At 42.7% G+C, this 23,236-nt stretch overlaps 2 protein-coding genes across 2 annotated transcripts; one reads left to right on the forward strand and one right to left on the reverse strand.

Moving 5' to 3' along the window:
• The first annotated feature begins 156 nt into the window (after positions 1-156).
• On the forward strand, positions 157-4,806 carry wdcp (WD repeat and coiled coil containing). Its single transcript, XM_029002857.1, has 4 exons — positions 157-233; positions 605-2,749; positions 3,072-3,192; positions 3,921-4,806. Exons 2-4 carry the CDS (start codon positions 860-862, stop codon positions 4,091-4,093), a joined length of 2,184 nt encoding a protein of 727 aa, XP_028858690.1. The 5' UTR covers positions 157-233; positions 605-859; the 3' UTR covers positions 4,094-4,806.
• On the reverse strand, positions 4,733-22,806 carry mfsd2b (MFSD2 lysolipid transporter B, sphingolipid). The gene is made up of 14 exons (XM_029002858.1): positions 22,696-22,806; positions 22,109-22,307; positions 15,783-15,908; positions 15,572-15,696; positions 12,624-12,747; positions 10,993-11,071; positions 10,247-10,428; positions 8,585-8,675; positions 8,162-8,283; positions 7,439-7,522; positions 6,954-7,037; positions 6,462-6,571; positions 6,027-6,170; positions 4,733-5,716 (listed from the first exon to the last, which is right to left on the reverse strand). Exons 2-14 carry the CDS (start codon positions 22,280-22,282, stop codon positions 5,524-5,526), a joined length of 1,638 nt encoding a protein of 545 aa, XP_028858691.1. The 5' UTR covers positions 22,283-22,307; positions 22,696-22,806; the 3' UTR covers positions 4,733-5,523.
• Between the last annotated feature and the right edge of the window lie 430 nt (positions 22,807-23,236).

Below are 23,236 nucleotides of genomic sequence, written 5' to 3' on the forward strand. Positions count from 1 at the left end.
AAAATTTCAATGAAATTCGTTTAACTGTGTTATCAAAGTAATACGATGCCAACAGCATCCTCTAGCACGGCGTTCTGACGACACCAAGTGGCATTTTTATTTTTCATTTTAAGAAACACCAACTCCCAGAATGTCCTGCGCACTTCCGCTTCCGGTCCAGAACATCTCACTGCATCGCGGGGAAACTCGAAAGCTTGCATTACACGCTGCGGAGTTTTAGAAAAAAATATTATGTAAGGCATTAAAGAGTGTACAATTGCAAAAGCCTAATATTAGCAAACTCATAGTGTCATATCTGTGACATTTGGATTACATTTAAACTACTTGGAGAGTTGGTTTGTTAGCTTATAGTTGTTAGCTATGTGATTATCTGCATAAATTAGCTTTCAGTGAGGGTTTAAGGTTGAACGTTTAAAAAGAAAACGTTTTTGTAACCCATTTTGCAATGAGGAACTACGTTATATTATAAATATATTCCTGTCTTCTGTTTGAGTCATATGACAAGTTAAGTTACTGCCTAAATTTAAGATAATTTAATCGTGTTTTGCATAAAACAACTCAGTCAGGTTTTGAAGTAAAATTTATTTGTGAAATTTCTTTGCAGGCTCTGTGGTTAAAGCTTTGCGGATGGACCATCGAGTGCAACGTACAGGGTCATCTCAGCATAATCTGCTCAGGATTAGGGATTCCGTGTTTCAAGAGGCAACACATAGAGGCTTTACCTATTCTTAGTCTGCAGTGGAAGTCCTTGACAAGAGCAGCATGAAGAAATGGCTTATTGTCACTGTATTGTGAAATAAATGATCTAAATATGCAGAAGAGGAGTTTCTTTTACTCTGGATAAATCCGATAGGTCGCTATGGATCTTGGGAAAGCGAAACTCTTGCGGACTGGTTTGAATGCATTGCATCAAGCAATCCATCCTCTGCACGGAATAGCCTGGACGGACGGGAAACAGGTTTGCCTCACTTCTTTCTACTTTCTCAACGGGGAGCCAAAGTTTGGAGACACAAATGTCATTGGGCAGTTTGAACATGTTCTCGGGCTCTTCTGGGGTCCCTTATGCTGCTCGGACTCCCCCGCCTTGCTGGCAGTGCAGCACAAGAAACATGTCACTGTGTGGCAGCTTCAGCTGAGCGCCCTGGAGCAGAACAAGCTCCTGTGCACACAGACGTGTGAGATGAGCGAGCCGTTCCCACTGCTCTCCCAGGGCTGCGTCTGGCACCCCAGACTGGACATTCTGGCGGTCCTGACCAAGCGAGACACATCGGTCCTGTTCTCAGTCCGGGTAGACAACAGACGAGTCAAGGCAGACATTAAAGGCAGCGGACTCATCCACTGCGCTTGTTGGACGAAGGATGGGACACGTCTGGTGGTGGCCATCGGGAGCGCCCTGCACTCATACATTTGGAATGACATTCAGAAGAGTTTGGTGGCGTGCTCATTTTGCCCCATCTTTGATGTCGGGGGTTACATCTGTGCCATCGAGTCCACAGACGAGGCTCAGGTGGCCGTCGCCACCGAGCTCCCACTGGACAGAATATGTGGCCTGAACGCAGGCATCGCTTTTGACTTGCCTTCTGAGGCGGAGTCACTGCCTTCACAATCTCCTGTCATGACCGTGGATGAGGAGACTTACCTGGACCCCAGAAGGAGATCCTTTGACTCCGAGAGGTCGTTGCCTATTGGCTTTATTTCCTCACCAGGCCCCATGGACCTGACTCACATTCTGGCAAAACACAGGAAGTCTGATCCCAGTCCTCTCATTCACTTGAGGCGTAAAGATAACGTGACGGGATCCGGACAGGACTCGTCACATCTGATTTTAGTGACCTACGAACGGAAGGTCACAACAACCCGAAAGGTTAGTATTCCGGGCATCCTGGTCCCTGACATAATTGCCTTTGACCCACGGGCTAGCACAGTGGCAGTAGCCTCAAACACGTGCAACATGATCCTGGTGTACTGCATCACTGCCTCGAACATGCCCAACGTACAGCAGATCCATCTGCCCAAAAATGAACGGCCCAAAGGCGTGTGCTTCCTCAGCAACAAGCTGCTGTTGCTCATGGTGGGCCGGCAGAAGTCCAACGACCCGGCCTTCCTGCCCTCCTCAAACACAGACAAGTACATCCTTCGGCTCGTCGCCAAGGAGCTTGTTTACGACGGGGAGGCCGCCTCCCCCTTGCCCCAGAACCCGGTCTTCCCCCTCAATTTCCAAGGGATTAGGCGCCACTCTGAGAACTTCTCCAAGGACGATCGTCTGGGAATAAAGGACCTTATGCTCCCAGGCGGCTCAGTAATCCAGTCTCCCTGCAGCAGGAGGAAGCTCGTCGAGGAAGTGCGGAGCGGCAGCGCCAGCCCTGCGGCTAGCTCGACTGACTTCTCCGATCGGGCCATGTCCAGCACGTCTTCCATCACGGTCGAGTCGTACGACATGGACCACATAAACCGCATGGCCACCCTGGCCGTGGCGGGCCAGGCCAGTCGGGAGTCCAGCCGGCCGTGCTCGCCCAGGTACGAGCTCTCCGAGAAGCTCCACTCAGACCCCACGCTGCCCAAAGACAGCGGTCTTCCCAGAGACAAGGCGTCCGACCAGCTCGGCCAGAACATGGAGAGGATCTTTGCACGCTTTGCCGAAGTGCAGAACTCCCTAATGGAAATTCGAGACTTTGCCCAGAATGGGAGGAAGGGCACTGGAAGTTACCCATCAGTTTCGGAGCCACCATATGTCAGTGTCACATGCCAGGTATGTTAGGGGACGTATTACATCAAAACAGACCATCTCCATTACTAGACTTTAATAGACTGCTCTGTGATTTTATTATCAGTCAACCATTTGTTGGAATATGCATGTGTCAGCAGCAGGTGTCGGATTGTGTCGGTTTCGTCCTAGACGAGACTGAAGGTCAGCAACAAGCCATAATCCACTTCCAGTGGCCCACATGCTCCACCCGTGCACAGTGGCGATTCACCGTTGCGCTGTAGCATACTTCTCCAGGATGTTACGTGTGGTTTTTTAATGCTTGGTGTGAAGGGGTTTTCGCTTGGTCTGTCTGTCCTGTCTACAGAAGCAATTGTCAGAGAACGTCTTCATCGATGAGAGGAGACCAGTGCTGTTGTGCGATGGGAAGCTGTGCTTGAGGGTCATCCAGGACCTCTTCGGCCTCACTGTGATGGAAATGATGCATGGTATGTTGGGGGTGACTTACAAATGGAACATTGATCAGGCCTAATTAGGCATCACCAAAGCTCATTGTGGAGATGTTTAGCAGAATGTCTTTTGCACAGCTGTAACATGCAGATGCTCAAACTTGCTAATACAAGTCATGACATAGATCAATTCTGCATTTCCTGGAGGTCTCAAGCACAATTAAATATGCAGTAACAAATTTATTATTATTAACAAAAATAATTAATGATTGTTCTACAAAATGATGCTCATTAACTATTTATGCTTGATAAGCAACTTATTATTAGGTGTTATTATTAAGTACCATGGCTTGTGCATCAGATTTACAATCAGAACTAAACATTTATAAATTATATTTTAAATGCATGTCTCATCTTTGATGAAATCCAGTTGTTGCAAGTAAGGTGAAAAAAAAAATCATAAGAACGATTTCCGAGCATTTCCCCGAACCATTTGTAAATAATGTGCTTCAGTTAAAGGCCAAATTAGGAGGTGATTAAGGATGTTGATCGGCTTGGAGGTTTTACATCTGAAGCAGCTTAGGCATGCATTTTTGTGGATAAATGTAAGCTAAAGCCAGGCTAACTCTCAATGCTGAAAGACCTGAAAAGTTGTAATTGTGCACAACATTGGCAAGTGGAAGCAGAAACTTTAGAGAAGTCATAAAAAGAGCTTTTATTGGAACGTCTGTGTTACTGGTATTCACACAGACTTTCCCTCTCTGTAGGTCCTCTTTGGATTGTCCTGGTGGCTGATGCAGAAGGCTTTATCCCACTGACATTCAAACCCAAGGAGGAGCTCACCATCCGAAATGGAAAGAGGAAGTCTCCCCTCAGACCACCCGGCACCATAGAGGACCTGATCCCAGAAGATCTCCCAACTTTCACTTCAGAGAACTGAGTTTCTGAGTTCTTAAATCACAACTAATCAAGAGGTCAATTCAGTTTATTTGAATTGAGCTGTGTGTGAAAGTATTGTGTGAAAGTATATATAAATCTTTTTTCAGTTTTTGAATGTTTATATTATACATTATAGACAGCTTCTAGTGTGATTGTACAAATATATATATATATTTTTTTGTGTGTGTGTGTGTGTGTGTGTATATATATATATATATATATAAAAAAATTGATAGGTGCCTGCCTTTACCCTGTTTCAGATCATCAATCATCTGAATTTGTGGTAGAATAAAATTTTGGTCCTAATAAATATTTTATTGCTGATTCTGTGTCAAATAGCAAGAACATGTGCAACGAGAAGAAACATGATGCCTATTCAATATCTTCCCAATGTGCTTATTTAATAAGCCTATTCAGTAAGAAGTGAACTGATACGCCTTCTCAACTCTCATAAGACTGTTTAATTATGTCTGTTGTAAATCTGCCCATGCTTGTTTGTTCATCATCCAACTCCGAATAATTAAATGTGCCCAGGCCATTGCATGACCACGAAAAGTCCAACTGTTTGTTGTATGCTGAGGAAGAATCGTCTTTGGTGTAGTTCCTGTGAAATTTCATAAATCAAAAGACTCTTTAATGATCGGGGTAATAATATTGTTTATTAAGCATGTATCATAGAAGTCAAATATAATTAATAAATACCAATAAAATATACAGTATTATACATGTTACTCAAAAACAAAAGGAAATATTGTTATACATTATTTGATCAAATTTAATAAGTTGTAGATTTGACTGTACATCATGGCCCGATTCCACAATGAATGACTAAAACTAGTCCAGCATGGAATATTCCATTGTAAATCCAGGAGAAACAGTAGTCGTTGTCTAGGAAGTTCATGTGACAATATAGACAATACATTTATGCAACGCTGCTTCCTCATCCTTGTTGAGAAAGAAAAAAGTAAAAATTATCGTAACATTTCCCATTATGAATGAGTTCTGAATGTGTAACAACCATGAGTAAAGCAGGTGGGTGAACCAGGTATACACCAGCACGTTTTTTTATTATAAATATGTTGTCACAATGGTGGTGACCGGCCTCTTAAAACATAACGTGTCCTTGTAGCTTTCCCACAGTGTAATATACACTAAACAGCTCCTCCCAGTCTCGGGGGACTGGAATTCTGAAATCTGGCAAGTCGTGTGGTGTTCTCAGACTTTATTTGTTGTTGCTTCTTTTAAGTTCATAGTAGATTAAGTGCTCCTTGATGTAAAAATCACCCTGAAGTAAAAATATCCTGAACTGTTCATCACCAGAGTCTTCAATATGGTAAAATGTTAAAATAAGCACCAGCTAGATGTTCATCAACGTTAGATTATATACGTGTTTAACTGGGTGTTAATACTGGATTACATGTTGCACGGTCTTTATAAAGACGTCAACCTGAGCTCGTCAAGGGCCAGTTTGTTCCGTAGCCGAACGTCTTCGCTGATCGGGTACAGCAGGAGGATCATTAGTCCGGTGATGATGAACGCCACAGGGGCTGCACCGATCAGGAGCTTCAGCGTGTAGACCACTGGAGGGGGCTGTCGGCACGCCCCTGTGTTATATCCTGCAAATCTGTTGCCATAGGAGTGGACATTTGATCATTTATGTGGAATGGACATTTATTATATAAAAAAACTTCTGTGAAATAAGCAAGTGTTAAATGTTTAATTGATGTTTAGGATTGGGTGATATATTTGCTTTCAAACCACAAAACCACAAAGTCACAGGTTCAAGTCTCACTTACTACCATTGTGTCCCTGAGCAAGACACTTAACCCTGAGTGTCTCCAGGGGGGACTGTCTCTGTAACTACTGACTGTAAATGGCTCTGGATGAGAGCGTTTGATAAATGCTGTAAATGTAAATTTAATATATTGACTCACTGCAGGCAAAGCGTGGACACTCCCAGTGAGATCCCGGCGGCGAATTTTGTGAAGAAGACATAGAAAGAGTAAAAGATCGCCTCGTGGCCTTTTGAGAAGGGGTTCGCCAGTCGAAAGTCATCCACCACGTCAGGGAGCATTGACCTGCGGGGACACAGTTACATTCAGACTTCCTTCATTTGGCCTATAACTTCTATATACAGGACTGTGCTCCAGAATAAACATGAATGTTGGAATTAGATTATAATATTTGAGTGACGTTTATACTGCGTACTTCATCTAAGCTTTAGAGATGGTACTAATGGACCACAATGACTAGATTTTACTATTACTGGCACAGCCCTCTGCAGCTACAAATCAGCAAAGCTACAAATCAATCATCTGACCAAGTTGCCCCTCCAACTCTGAAATTATCCCTTGTTTTTTTTTAGTTACCATGGCAGCAGTAGGGACGCAGCCACACTGAGGCCAGAGGACACGGCCACCATGTAGGCCACGACCGTGTTGGGGATTAAAACCAGCATGACGGTGAAGGGCATCATCCACTGAGAACAAGAGACAGGATGTGGAAATATAAAAAAGTTCAACCTCACAAAGTGGGTGAGGTTTTCCTCATTTTAAAAAAAGATCTAGACGGTGCTAATGCCACTTTTATCCACACGGTGGAGAAGTTGGATAAGCCATAGCAATTCAGCATATCTAAACACATGACCTTGTTAATAAAGAATTTAATTTTACTATGTATAATATATTTCCTAAAACTACATCCTACACTATTAAAATATTATCATATTTATAGTCCCTGTTCTGTCAAATCAATGTGTATCACTGTACTATGAAAACGATGTATGATGGTTTCCATGGTTGGCTTCTGCATAAGCACAGTAGGTGGAGCCGATGGCCGAACAGATCCCAAGGATTACTTACCGTGATGCCACAGAAGGCTGCAGTCTTCTTGCCAAATCTCTGAAGGAACCATTGCCAAAATGGGATGCTGACCACGGCAGACATCTGGGAAGGAGGTGACAGAGACACCTTTTTAGCAACCCTCAGGGCTACACTGTCTGGAAACGGGTCCTGCCGTTGCTATGCACTCAGCCTCTTTACCCAGTTTACTCCACTACGCGATCCCCCGCTCTACTACTCAGAACAATCTCGCAAATACCAGCAAAGCAATAAGCTTGATTTTATGTATGCTGAGAAGAAAGGGCATCTTAACTTCTACTTACTGTTCACGAGGACAATGACTAAATGCGCACTAGATCCACAAAAAATGTAAACACTGAGAGGCTTCTACATCAAAATAACATCTAAGGCATAAAGGCATATTTTATAAGAGTTCCTATTATTCAGTTGCATGGATACATAGATCAAATATATCAAATATTGTATGGCTAGAAATAAGCACCTACCAGGATGGTCAGTACGATGTTTTGAAAGTGATCTCTCAGGTCCACAGCATATGTGCAGAAGAGGACAAAGTTGCTTTGCACAAGCTGCAACAACAATAAATAAAATGTAATAAAAAAAATTACCATGGAATAATCATTTCTATTGATTGGCAGAGATTTTTATTAAATCAGATGGCTAATGATGATAGTCAGTGGCGCAGGTGCACACATCTGCACTTCAATGTAGAGACCACCAAATTGTCTTAACAAAAGAGAACCCATTGTAGGTCTAGCGCCCCTGCTGGATGGCCGCAGCTCAACAACAGTTAGAAATTCCATTAAATGTGTTCTCCCCCAGAAACGTGTTATTCTTCTAATATAGTGTGTAATAAAGTGTGGTTACACTGTCCAAATTTGACAACATTTGTATAATTTGAGAGCCCAGTGGATACAGCTGCTGACATAATTCCAGATTTCATTTATGCCATTTTCAGACTCTTCTTACGTCATTGGTTCTGGTAGCCAGACCAGGCATTAGGAAATTAGGAACCGGCACCAGAACCATTGCAGTGTTAAAGGGGTATCAGGAGTTGGGACTCAAACTACGGACACCTGGGGTCCAAAAAACCCTGAAGTGCAAAGATTTATTTATGAAAAGGCACAAAAAAGAGCAGCGCTCTCTGCACACAGAAGAAAAGGCCATTGCGCTTTTGGACAACTGACACTGAAAGAGAAGCCCGTTACCTGAATGGCTACAGAAATGAAGAGGAAAGCAGCTGTGAGTGTGAGATAGGGCCCGTGCTTCATAACCAGAACAAAGCCTTTATGGAAGGGAATGGGCTTCTCTGTTCTCGGACCATAGGGATCTGTCAGAAAAACAGCAAGAAAACTTGATGGGTTAAAGCTTTTTTTTGTAGTGTCAGTACATTAACGTTACAGTAACGTTACTGAACAAATGACAAATTGTCCACTTTCACTATGGAGTTATCCAATACCCAAAGTGGTATTCTTGAGCATACTGTATCTTAAAGGAAATCTATTCTCTCATTGCATTGCTCTTATATCAAAGCAAATACACCGGGGCCATTAGGAGCTTGTATTGCCTCGGCGATGGGATTATTGTGAAACGCGATCACGCTGTAAAAGCCCATACACTCATTCACTCACCATCTTTCTCTTTTACTCCTAGGAACATCACTGTGGTGCAAATCAAAAATATTCCACCAATCACTCCTGCAGCAATCATGTACACTTTCCTCTGCAAGAGAAAAAGACAAGAGGGATTTTAGGTCATCACTAGGCTTCCCCCCCATTCTCTTATGTGGGTGCACAAAATCCCAACCGCATTCAATGGCAAATATGGGAAAGCTAAAACTGGTGCAGCACCCATTTTACGTGGTTTCCAACAGGAAGTGCACTGCCCTAAACAACCTCAGAATCAGAAAGTTAGCTGTATCATTTCCAAGAGCTGCCACAAAGCGCTTCATTATACCCTGAGATCAAACAACGTCTGTTTTCCGACTGTGCACCCAAACAACGTGACTCCCGAGGCCCATCAGCCACTGAGGAATGTTGAGATATGCTGGTTGGCTCTGGAATAGTCCCAGGCTGGTGAGGTAGCCAAACCAAGAGTTCACCCCAGATCCTTTTTGGAGCGTTGACTGCGGAGCTCCAAATAGTCGCGGCTCTCTGCTCCGTGCCACAGCGTCCATTTCATCTCCCTCAAAGCCAACGACAAGACGCCGATGCTTCCCATGCTGTCCACCAATCTTGTGTTTGCTTCTCTCTTACTGGATGGATGGACACCAATGTGATGGTGGTGAAGATGACTGAAGGTGTCACGGTTCCCGCAATCGGGAGCGCAGCCAGCCCTGGGGACGCCGACCCGGATGTAGTTGAAGCCAGGATCTGCGATTTGTTTAAAGGGCCAACGGCCATACGGTTCCCTGCTGGCTCGTCATTGTGGATTACCCATTGTTGCTGCTAAGCCTTACCCCCGCCTTTGCCATGTTTTGCCATGACTGCCCCTCTGGATTGACTGGTACTCGACCCAACTTTGCCAAGGCCTCGCTAGACCCATGAACACGATACAGTCCCGTTCTGACTTTTCGAGTCTGCTGCAAACACCACCATAACACAATCGCGGGAGACCGCCGTCTCTACGGCCACTGCTCAACTTTGCCCCAGCCCTTTAGAGTCGCCGAAAGAATCAACAATGTCTGCACATGCGCCGCACCAGTCGACCCGTGATAGAAGGTCACATCACACGTTATATTGCCAGACATTCAAATGAAATGTAATCACACCCTATTCTTAATTGCTGGAGTTGAATGAATCAGGTTGTGTCAAGATCTTCCACACCAAACACACTCGTCCATGTGTTGCTTTTTACACATACCCAATGTGTTCCCACAAAGCTGGGAGAATGAAATTGAACTAGACCCCTGGACCCCAACCCCTGAAAAACAACCCCATACCATAATTGCAAAACTTGGCACAATGCAGTCAGGCATGATTTACATCCAATCATTTACAATACACTTGGGGGCGTAAGGCATGGATGCAGCTGCTTGGTGAACAAAACCTATTTCATGAAGGGCTCTATGCACTGTTCTTGAGCTAATCTGAAAGTTACATAGAGTCTGTTCACATTTTTGGGAACATTGAACAAATCATTTTCAGATTTTGGGGGATTCTTTTGAGCGTACTACATGACACCAGTGTAGACAGTACCTGATCTGTAGTGGATCTAGACTGCATCAGCCATTGGAATCAGAATAAGAACCTATTCTAGTTCATTGTTTGGACCGGTGAACAGCAATGACTTACTGAATGAGACAAGAAGTCCTGTGTGGCGGCAAGGCTCTTGATGACCTCAGCCCTGCTGCCATTCCCCAGGTGACCAGCTGACACATTGGGATGTGGGCAGTGCTTCAGAGTGTGAGCACTCGCCACAATCTGGCCTTGAATGGCAGCACCAACGAGAGTGCCCAGAACCTCAAAGGTCATTCCTGTCAATCAAACACATTGGGTAATTGTGATAACTAGTCAAGTATTTTAAGATTAAAGTACAGACCTCTGGCTTTCAAAACCCATTTGGTTTATATTATTGTTGGTTAAAAAATACACACACAGGGGTGTAATTTTTGTCAAAGAAAGATACTGGCTAACTAGCTAAGATGCTAACTACCTGTAAACAAAACACTTGTTACATATAAATCTCTAATCCCAATTTTCGAGTTTTGACAATTTTATTTTAAATATCCAATTCCAGTTTCATTTTCTAAAGTAAAAAAAATCTTCACATTGTATTTGAGGATTCCTCACAGATTGTTTCTTTAGTTTTTGCCTGAAAGCAATTAGATATCTATACTATTTCATATGCGTCTTCACACAAATTCACTCGCTCACTTATGTTCTCTACCTGCTTATTTCAGGAATGGATTGCGGCGGTTTGTTAAAGCTTCCTAGAATTGAACCAGTCACACATTTGCATAATGCAGCGTGCTCCTTCCGGAAACTCGCATGCTGCATGCTGTGTGCAGCAAGGCTGCGTGTAAAATTCGGTGACCTACTGTAAGCCGTGGCCGAGTCTCTCTCTCTCTGGTCTGTGCTGAGGAACATTGTGAGCGCAGAATAAGGAACATGGAAACACTATAGAAAAAAAGAGACCAAAGGGAGACTGTGTCAGGACATGAAACATGACAGAAAGAGAACATGTTATTGTTGGGAAAATTGTAATGTCCACTGTCCCTCGGTTTGGCTCTGGCTTACAATCAGTAGTTACAGGGACAGTCCCCCCCTGGAGACACAAGCTCAGGGTTAAGTGTCCTGCTCAGGTACACAATGGTAGTAAGTGGGATTTGAACCTGGGTCTTCTGGTTCATAGGCGAGTGTGTTACCCACTAGGCTACTACAACCCTGCTTCGAGCGTGTGATCTCAGCTTTTCCTCATGTTGCAATTTACACAAGAGTCGAGTCAGCATTGTGGCCAAGTTTCGGGTCAGAAGGACGACAGAAATAAAAATGGCCGAGGAAGGTTCCTGCCCAGTATTTACTTTGCTTGAGTGACTAAAATGTTCAATTGTGGGTGTGACTTACTCTTTGTAGTAGAACTTTAGTAGAATGAACTTTCACTCCACACAGTAAATTTAACAGCACCAATGATTTAATGAGGTTCCCTTTGACACACAGGGCCAGCGGGTCTTACTTTTCAGATTTACCCACAAAAACAATGGACAGCGCTAAAAACGGCCTCGGTTTCTGCAGCGTATACTTTTCAAGTAGTTGCAGTGACGTATCATTACAGGATAACAGGCTGTGGACGCTGTGGTCCCGGCTGCTTACACGTGTTGCCTTGGTGAGGCTACTTGCTTCAGAGAGAGGGCCTCAAAACAGAGAAATCAGAAACAACGCTATATCTATTTTGGACAGCGGGTACCGCTAAAGCTAATGTTGGCTTGTCAAAATGACAGGTGACGCCAAATTATCAGTGGAGAATGACAGGCCAAATCCTTCACTGAAGCTGAAATTTGGACAAGGGACATGTATGTGTGCTGAAGTGTGTGTGTGTGTGTCCATATTCACATGTGGGTGGTTGGCCTGTATACTGTTCATTCAGAAAGTATCCAAAACCACAAATATTGTCACGTTACAGATTTAATACTGCTGACAATTTAACTGAGTTGGTTCCACCTCTGTATGCTTGTAATTGGAGATCTTTGCAGTAAGAGTGTTCGTAGTCTAGTGAGTAACACATTTGAACCGGAACCAGAAAACCACAAGGTCCCAGGTTGAAACCCCACTTACTACCATTGTGTCCCTGAGCAAGACACTTCAGTGTCTACAAGGAGGGACTGTCCCTGTAACTACTGACTGTAAGTCGCTCTGGACAAGGGCGTTTGATAAATGCCACAAATGCATTCTTTTAACGATTGTAGACATGGACACCATTTTCCCTGATGTCCATGTGCTGAAAGACAGAAAAGTGCAGAAAAAACACCATTGTAGAACCGGAGAGGCCGCTGTGAGCTACTGCCACCATCTTGGTCTTTATTTGCATGACAACTACAACCTGCTTTAAACTTGATACAACCTTCATACAACTATGTCTCAAAGCCACAAGGACTACTCCTTTGATGTTGTATCTTGTCATTTGGTCTGACAAGTCAATTGTATAACATTCTATTTCAATGAACGAACTTACTGTGATGAGCGTCTGGTAGAGGCAGTAAAAACCAAGGTACCAGATGTCCCTTCCACTGGTGAACGGAGGGACGAACCAGAGGTAGAAGTAGGACACCACCAAAAACGGAGTGCACCCTACCATCCTGAGGGAAAGAGAAGGACAATTCAGTTAGGGCTGTGCGTTATGGCACAAAATTCTTATTACGATAAAAATTGAACCATAGACGTTAGACGGTATGTATTGTGGTATATAAGTAAATTGAAATGTTTTTGAAAGGGTAACATGTGTCCAGAGCAAAGGAACCAAACTGTCCTTTTCACGAGCAGTGGATATATCTGCGGTAGGCCGGTATCAACAAAATCTCTCCTGTTGGCCAAATTTATTTTGCGCAGCCCTAATTTCAGTACCCGGTTGAATGCACAACTCAATAAATAAAACATCTTATCGCCTCACGATGAGCGATGGTTTCTTTTTGTTGGTTTTTTTATTTTCTACACGATGCCTATTTTTTGTTGTTTGCCCTTTGTGGTTTGATATATTTAAGGCAGAACATGACTTGGGGTGAAATGGCAGTGTTAGTCAAATCAAAAGGAGGCAGAGAAATACACTTTTGCGCGCAAGTGAGATGATTCATGGTGTATGTTTGAGTAAGATCAGCCCCAGGGTTTCTGTGGACATGGCAGCTGCCCACGAGCATAATCCACTCAGCCGCAGGATTGCAGTCCCACAATCCTATGTGCCTTTACACAGCGTGGTTATCTGGCTGTTGGTTGTTGGGGGGGGGGGGTCATTTATAATTCATCCCGATATGAGTCTTCCACGTCATCGGGGGCCGAGAGGGCCAGCCGGCTGGTTTAATACGCTGAGTGTGCACTGTGCATTTGCTGGAACTGAGTCTACACCTTCACACCATCTAAAGTCACTTATTTATCACCACCACATTTGCTCAATTTTCAACTTCATGTTTATACACCAATGCCATTGATGGTAGAGATGACTGAATTCATTTATTGTTTATTTTGTCATGAAAAATAAATTTAGCAGGGAATTGAGAACTGGAATTCTGTTACTTAGGGTTTGTGATAGGAATGTTGGTCTCCATGAAAATGGAATGTCTGTGGACAATCAAACATAAATGGACTTCATGCTATTGATTATGTTATGTATTTGTATTTTTTTACAGTGCTGAATCGAAGTAAAATGGGTTTGTTTTTTATATTTATAGAAAAATTCTGTGAGTTTGGACAAAGCAGTCTTTCCCCAAAAGAAATGACTTTTGTTCCTGTGACGATTCATTTGTTTGAAACGTCACATGCTCAGAGATGAAGAGAGCTGCTAAAGGACAATCCCTTCATCACTGACCTCCAAGCCCTGTTTTTCAGCCCTGATCTGCCACCTCATCTGCCCTGTTCCCCTGTTCTGCTATTCACCCCCGAACAAGGTGGGGTGGAATAATGACGAAGGGACTGGGTTAGAGACAAAGACAGAGAGAGAAAGAAAACGAGAGAAAGAGAGAGCAGAGCAGCCAGTTCTGGCACAGTCCAGCCGCCCCTATTGCACACAGGGCCACCTCTCTGTCAATGATTGTTCAGCCATACAAAGAGGGATGCTGCCATCCCGGACGGCAGAGACCTGTCTCATTGTCCTTAAGATTCAAATAAATCACTGAATAAATAAATAACACAAATAAAATCATAAACGCAGCCATTGCAGACCTCACAGGCTCCGAAAGACTGTTATCCTTTCAGGAACTCACTGGAGATGTTTCAAAGCGGTAAAACAATGTTTGCTCATTGCGTTATTGGTCTAATCTCTTATCTCGCTGTTGAACTGTGACTTTCTTTAAAACATAGCGGTGAGATAACATGATATCATCAAATGTTAAATACCAATAAGGCAAGATAAGAATGTGATGGAATCAACAGAAGATAAAAGACAAATGTAGACCGGAACTGTCCGAATGCAGACAGCATTCAGGTTTTATTATTATAAAAATGTACCATTTCTGTAAAAGGCCTTCAACCAGAGACAGACTAAATAGAGAAGGAAACTGTCATATTCAAATACAAGGTAAGTAAAAGACAGGTCACATTGCAAAATGTCATAAAACGCAACAGAAATGAGAGCACTAATTATCAAAATGATTCCAATGAACTTCATAACCAAGATAAGCCTCTACAATGTTCCAAATCATTATCTGAAGGCTTCCACGATGGTGCGCAGGGGCACTACAATAATAAACAGGAGGGGGCGGCTTTCAGGCAAGATGCTGTGGACCCGAATCCTTAACAACTTCCTCCCGATAACTGTGATGGAGTTCCCTGCCACACACTGTCGGTGGGATCGGCTTCCTCCTAAAACTCTAGAGACATCCATGTTTGTTGAAACAGATGTTAACAAATGTTCACATGAAGTGTAAATTCACCCCCAAATATGGCCATAATTCACTGTACCTGATAAAAAAAATAATCAAGTGGCTGAGAAGGGTATACAAAGAGTAGTGAGTGAGAAAGTGTCAGAGGTTCCGAGATATTTATTTCTAAAATGATGTTGATATGGATCAAATGATTCAATGTAGACCAGTATCGGCTTTATATGGCTTGAAATAGAAGATGGTGGGCACTCATAAAACTTAAAAAGTATGGTGTAATTTTTTATTATATCTGATTCAAACATTAAAAATAACTGGTTATTATGGGGTCCAATTTTCGAGCTGCTGCTAAGCATGGGGATTGTTTATTAGTGTAGGATGAAAGACGTCCATTTACAAGAACAGAATGGGAGGAATGGGAGGATGATTGACAGCTCTCAATTATCAACTTATTTATGTAAATCCTAAGGACGTCTTTGACCTTACACTATTGAACAAGCCCCATTTTAGTGCAGAAAATAGTGCCCTAGATTGTGTTAAATAACTAGCTATCTGCACAGTTTCCACAGGGCAGTGAAAATGGAACACTACTCACCATGGCATGAGCCTCCCAATTTTTGTCCATCTGCTTTTTGTAATGAAGAAGCCAACAACTGGATCGGTCACTGCTCCCCAGGCTTTACCGACAAACAGCACCACTGAAGCCGGGACAGGGCTGATCTAGTTGGGGTTTGAACATAAGAACACAGCTTCAGAAGAGATGTAAACACAGTGTGAGCGCATGGATTGATGGTGTTCAGGTTTACCTGGGCAACATCCAGCAAGTAGATCTGCAGGAAGAAGGCTGTGGCGCTCCCAGCCACCTGGATGGGGGCTCCTCCGATGGCGAAACATAACTTGCTGCAGACCGAGAGCCTCTGCTCGGTGTGAGTCTGCAAATAGCAGAGAAACGGCACGCAGATCAAACAGTAGCCCAGCATCTCTGACACGTTCGGAAGGATTGGCTTTCGGCTCCACTGCTTACAGTCAGACCTGTCAGATTTGAAGAGTCTACTGTGCATTTCAGAATGATTTTGTGGAGTTTGACATCTTGGAGCTACTATCTAGCAGAAGACTGTTTCTTTTAGTGACCTCCTGCCTTGAAGTCTCCGCATGAGTGTACCTCTTAAGAAGACACTTTGCACAAAATCACTCTGCGCTTTTTACCTTACTGCTCTTTTTTTTTTTTTTATTATGGCTCTTTTTCTCTTTTCTTTACATTAACATTGTCTGTTACTCATTTGCACACCTTCACCCTACCAGTTACACATATTTTATGTTAAAGACATAAAAGTGTAATATTTGGTTATGTTTGCAATATTTGCATATTGGTTCATTGTTTACTTGCAACATTTGCAATACTGTGGTCTGTAGCAGTCGCAAAAAGCATTTCACTGCACATCATACCGTGTATGACTGTGTATGTGACAAATAAAATTTGAATTTGAATTTGAATTTGAGTTCATCTTAAAGGGGAGATTATTTGTTGCTATTATTTGTAATAATGATTAGCTTTCTATAGAACACCACCACCATTTACTGAACAAACAAATATTCATTGGCTGAATGAAGAACACTAAGTAGTGGTAATAGACCTAACTAAGGATTCTTAACATGGTTATCATAGTTGTGTGTATCATAAGGCTAATTTTGGACAAAATAAAAATATATATAATAAAAATTAATGCACAATTTTTGGCTTAAAAAATGTAAATATTCTGCACTGTTCTTTTTTTTTAGAGTGTAGGCTGACTGATGGGCCTCTGTGCCAATTTATTTTACGTCCCTTTATCCTCACCTTTAAGCACGAAAGCAACTGACAGACAGACAGGTGCTCAACATTGATCAGAAAAAAAAACTTGAGGATACAGGCAATTCTACCAAATACTAAGCAAATGTATGTAAACTTTTGACTTTGAAAATCTCTAAAAAATTCTCTCACACATTTTAACATTTAGCCAATAGAAATTATTTTGGGAATCCGAACGGGTCTAAAACTGAAAGGTTTTTGTGTGATCTACTATCACACAGTAAAAAAGTTATGTCTTTTTATACAGTGTATGTAAATGTTTGACTTTGAAGAAAGTAATAAAAAAAATGTTTAAAAAAATCTCTCACACATTGTTTAGCAAATAGAAATTATTTTGGGAATCCGAACGGGCCTAAAACTGAAAGGGTTTTGTATGATTTAATATCAGACAGTTAAAAAAAAAAGTTGTCTTTTTATACAGTGAATGTACAATTTTGGTTTCAACTGTAAATGTGTGTGTTTGTGTGTGTGTGTAATGTAATGATTGACAGGACCTTGTGCTTTTTAATTATGTTCCCCTCCCAGACAGACCCATCTCTGGTGCTGATGTGTGAGATACAGGATCAGAGAGAGGGTACCGCCTGCCCTGTGTTTAGACTGTGGTTATTGGAGAGATACTTGGGTCTCCTCTCACCACAGCTATTGAAGAGGAATGTGTGAGATGAGAAGTGCAGGGGTTTCCGTTTGCTAGACCCTGACCGATCTGCACTCTCAGTGTTTGTTTTTGTCTGCGTGGCGTAACTTTCCTCTGGGACATTAGCGTCATGCCAGTCTGGGGTGTAGATGACAATTTCCCATCCACAAATTCTCCATAATGGTGTGAGTAGACTGTCCAGGAACTCACTGGCTGTTTCTTTACCCCCTCTGGATGACCTGCACGACTCTCGCTGCCTCAAGAGAGCAGAAAGCATCCTAAAAGACTCCTCACACCCCGCTCATGTCCTGTTCCCACTGCTGCCATCAGGCAGAAGATACAGGAGCATTAAAACAAGGACTAACAGACAAGCAGTTTCTACCCTGTTGCCACCAAGGCACTAAATGACAGTTAATTTTCACCTCCAATTCAATTCAATTCAATTTCTATTCCACGTGTAATAAGGATTCATGCACATTGACTGTCTAGCTACCTTTTAAGTTTATATCCTTTTTTATCATATCAATATATATGCTAGCTTTATGTTTTATACCTCCTTATTTATATATTTTTCCTTTTCTCTCTGACACAGGGACTGCAGCTAATTTTGTTGTACTGGTTACAATGACAATAGCTATCCTGATCTTCTGAGTAATAAGAGTAGTGGTCTAGCGGTTAAGGAAGTGGGCTCATTATCAGAAGGTTGCCGACTCGAATCCCACTGGTGCCACTGAGCAAAGCACCGTCCCCACACACCGCTCCCTGGGCGCCTGTCATGGCTGCCCACTGCTCACCAAGGGTTAAAGGCAGAGGACACACTTTGTTGTGTCACCGTGTGCTGTCCTACAGTGTTTCACTTCACTTTCACTTTTTAGTGAGTAACACACCAGTTGAATCTGCCAATCATTCAGGTTCAACCTCCACTTACTACCATTGTGTCCCTGAGCAAGACACTTAAAGGTAAATGTAAATAAAACAACATGCAACAAATGCCTATGAATAATTTTTGTATATCAAGACATATTTTTGTCAAGTTATAAAAGACATCTGAATGTTCATTGCTGTTGTCTGTTCATCTCATCACTACCCTGTAACTTATCACTGCTACACTGGTCACTGCACAATCAATGCACAATACAATTTCATTGGAATCTCTATACTTTTTAACATTCACACTCTTCTACACACTGTGTCAGTGCAGTAGCCATGTCTCAGTGATGTCTGTTCTCTTTGAAAATAAATACTTGCATTTTAACTTGAATACCTTAAACTATGTACAGCCAGTTCAGGATGCATTTCACTGCATGTTGTACAGCTACAACTATGCATCTGACTAAATAAAAATCTTGCATCTCTGGAATCTTGAAACATTGGGGATTTTTAAATCAGAATTTGTCTTCATGTTTGTTTTGGAAGTAGACATGGTCCAGAGAAATCAATTTGATGAAGTCCACTGATGCCTACATGAGCAAGTGATATTATAAGCACGGGAAACAAAGGGGAAACCGGAGGAAGGGGATAGACAGGACCCTCTGCCCCTTGTTGCCAGATTGGGCATATGAGAAAGGGATATTTCAGGAAAACTGTTTATGGTAATGCGAATAGGTAGCGAGGACCCCAAAACTTGTGGGAATAAATTGTGGGAAAAGAAAAATATCTTGCAACACTGCTTTTGTGTCATGAGTGGTAATAAAATCACTGAAAAAAATGACAGACCAGAACAAATGGCTTGGGTGGGAGGTACGTGTTAATTTCAGTAAATTCTGACAACACCAAGCACTGTCTAATATATTCATACACATACTACAGAACTGCCTTTCATTCCTGTCTGGAGGCTCCTCTCTTTACTTCTTCTGTTGCTCAGAACTCAATCAACTAAAACCACCCCAGTAATTAGCATCTCAGTTTTCTTCCATTCTGTTTCCTCCTTTTTTCTTTTTTCCCTTAAGAAAAAAAAAAAAAACAGGGATGGTTTCCACATTTACAATTACCAGGATGCTGCTATATAATTATTTAAATGCAAGGGCTCGCTTTACAAGCGGATCAAAGACAGAAGAGAGGACGACTAAAATTAGCAGGCATTTGGGAGACTGGGAACGCATCAGCCTGTACGATAATGTGCACAGCGCGCACTCCGCCTTCAAGAGCTTGACGCGGCCTTGAGTCACTGTGCTCTTCTGTTAGTTTCTCACACCTGCATTAGAACCAAGGCATTGTTGTGGTTCTAAAGGTGCACTTGATTTTTTTTTTTTTTTTTTTGCAATATTTACACCTCAATTATATGTAATATGTAATAATAACCAGAAATACTCATATACACATATAGAGAAATAAACAGATTTAATTTAAACTGTCTTGCTGTTGTTGAATTCATGAAAAATGAAAATGAATTTATTTGCATTTTCATTTAACTATCTGACCTCCTATAGGATTTTGAGCGATTACTACATTTCATTATTTAGTTTAGACCTTTACACACAAACCCAAAATAATTGTTGTGGCGCGTATGTTGGGGAGATCGCGGTCGTAAGATTCATCGGTTCGTCCATCAGCTCTCTGCATGTCTGGACGTTGTCTTGAGATGACAATTAGAGATTAAATACTTATCCGATAGTCTCAGCGGTTTGTGTGTTTTGGGGGTTGACAACACTGCCTGTTCTGCGTGTAGCATTTCATCAACATTGAGGAAGTACTGGGCTCCAGTACTTTGAAGTTTGCTGTGACGGATGTCTGGGTGACAGATATAATGACGCTCCAACAAATGCCAGTGCCTCTCTAAGATGCAGAAAAGTAGCAGGCAGTCCGAGCAGGTTTCCTTCACGAAGACGTACTTGATTTGACATCGATTCTGTCATGGCGCATGTCTTTCCTCTTCAGTCCAGCCATTCGAATTTATCCTTGGTGACCAAGTTTGGCATATCGTATTTAGAGGACGAAGTCAGTCACTGAGGTTTAAATTGTGCGTCCTGTGGTCAGCTTATCTGCGTAAAACACGACGATGCCTTTGCACTTCCATCCCATCCCAAGGCTGAGTTTGCCAAGTGATTATCACGGTCGGCATACACAGGAAATCCTTTGTTGTCCAGACAACAGTTATTGAGCCTCCTTGATAACACAGAGGAGCCCTGATCCCACGTTCAAAGTGGAAGTGGCTGCCCAATTACGGACGGCCGAACTGGCAGGCCGGAGCCTGGCAATTGGTGGAAAGACGACAAATTGACTATTTTTCAAAATCCCACAGCAAAAAGAAAGAGGTGTCACCCCACTGTGCCTCCCCACAAACTCATACATGCGCTGACGCTATGATGAGTTTGCGGTTTGAACTCGCCTTTGACACGAACCAGATTGCTGTGTGTTCTCTTGCTGCGGATAAAACGATAAGCAGTTTAAGGGTTTATCACGGGGAGGGATTTACCCGTGTTGGGGTTTTTATTCTGCTTTTTTCATTTAATCAGTGACGTCTGTGGGACGTAGCGCTTTGTATAATGCAAGGCAATATACAAACTATTTATGCATTTATTGTATTTTATTTCCATATGATTGTCATGCACAATTGTGCATATAACTCGTGCAATTAATGCAATTGGTCGACATCGTCCTGCCTGTCTGTTGGCTTGTGGTGTTACGAAACCAAGCGGAATCTCAAAAGATTACCTTTTTACTCAATCACACTGTGGACAGTTACCAGGAACTACAGGGCAGAAGGTTCAAGCCCACCACAGGCCACAAAACACACAAAAGCACACAACAGGAGCCACCATCTATATTTCCAGCTCGACTGGAGATCCCTCAAAGTTTTCCGTAAGGTGAATCAATGCATTTGCTTTTTTTTTTTTCCCTAAATGAACTTGACCACCCAGTGGGCCAGAGCTTTTATTACTGCCCGATTCAAATACAAGCTGACATCTGGTCTCACTGGACCAGGGTCCCGCAGTTCGATTTCTAGCTGAAGGTCACACACTGGAGGTAAAAAAAAAAAAAAAACAGACGCCATCTTACTGATGTATGCACCGCATCTGCTGCTGATGTAGGCTGATGTAGGCTTCCCCAGAACATGTTGAACAACCAGTCCTCTTCACACCTCTAATAGTGTCACTGCATTCTTATGTGTCCAGTAATCAACATCCTTAACATCCTTACAAACAACCGAAACCATCGTGGCAGGCATGCATTTTTTTTTTTTACACTCTTGAACATCACACACACAAAAAAAATTGTTTTTTTTAGAATGTGCATCTTGTATCCGTGGACTGCGCCGACACACTGCTTACTGTCTGTTGTGTAGCCGTGCCTGCGGGCGTTATGCTTTGCAAATGCATCAATAAGGAAGCATTCCTTCTACCTATTAATGCATACCATTCCACATATTTTCACTGGGAACGTTTGTTTCGTGGAGAACCTGCTCAGTGGCCTGTACATTTGGGTTAATAAAGTCTTTCATATATTGTCCCCACGGGGTGTGTTTGTAGGGTTTTGCTGTCGTCACCAGCTACCAAATTAAGATATAAATAAACAGTAAAAATGAATGATTATACACACACACTCCCACATACACACACACATATAAATATAAATATATATATACACACACACACATATATATACATACATACACACACACAGAGATAAAGGAGAATAATGGAATTTACCTGGTGGGGGACTTTAATAAAAGTGGCCTCGGGGTGCTTGCCGAGTTTATTGGCCTGCAAGCTCTTCGGAGCCTTCTCTCCCTTGGCCATGGCTCTGACGGGCACCGGCGCGGAGGCAGCGGCGGCCAGCTTCTCCACTTCCTCAGCAACAACAGCCGCGCTCTGCCCTGCCATTCACATGCTGCTCTGGGGCTCTGGCCTGAGGCCACGGAGGGATGGGTAAAAAAAAAAAAAAAAAAAAAAAGTGTCACACAAACCAATGAGAACGCATACACACCCTCCTGTCATCCCACATCTGTCACACACTCTCCTCCTCCTCCATCGCTCTTCGCTTCTCATAAGTCTTAAATCCTCTGTCCCTGCATGCCCAGGCATTAGTACGGGCATGCATTACATAAATCAAAAAATTAAATAACAGCAAAGCAGCAAAGGTCACCGGCAGGTGCTCAAGGATATTCAGTGGTGGTGCAAAAATTATGAACAGTTTCGGCTCCATGCTTTTGCTATTCTGTACACAGTTGTAGATACATAATAATAATAATAATAATAATAGTAAAATATGATTAGAGAGCCTGATGTGCACCGACCTGAGGGATCGCGGCTCCGGCGGACGGACAGTCACGGCATTGCGGGCTCATTCCAGAAGAAGCAGATGAGACTGCGGCGGCTGACTGTGCACATTCAATTGATTTCTCCCCCGTCGCAGACAAACGGGAAACTGCGCCCCCTGGCGGCGGCGCGCTGACCTTCAGCCCACCCAGAGCATCTTTTACACGTTGGGCACCCATGTGCTCGCAGTTTGTCGTGGAAGACAGTGACAGGCGTGAAATGCCACCGTGAGAAATGCACTGGGGCGAACGGGGTTCTTTCAGTCGCTGACAGCGAGAAATGTTTCAATAAGTGGCACCTCCAAACGTAATACTGGAGGTAAGGTTAGTTAAATAAACCAAGACGTTGGCAAAGACTGTCCTAGTTAACTTGCATGTCGATCTGTACGATTGTCTGTTTAAAATGCAACTGCCATCTTCAGAATCAGAATCAGGAAACTTTATTAATCCCGGAGGAAATTGCTGATGCTACAACTGCACAGGGGGAAAGACATACAATGTACATACAAGACATACAACA

This window comes from Denticeps clupeoides, chromosome 14 (assembly GCF_900700375.1).
Source record: "Denticeps clupeoides chromosome 14, fDenClu1.1, whole genome shotgun sequence".
In the NCBI taxonomy this organism is placed as follows: Eukaryota; Metazoa; Chordata; class Actinopteri; order Clupeiformes; family Denticipitidae; genus Denticeps; species Denticeps clupeoides.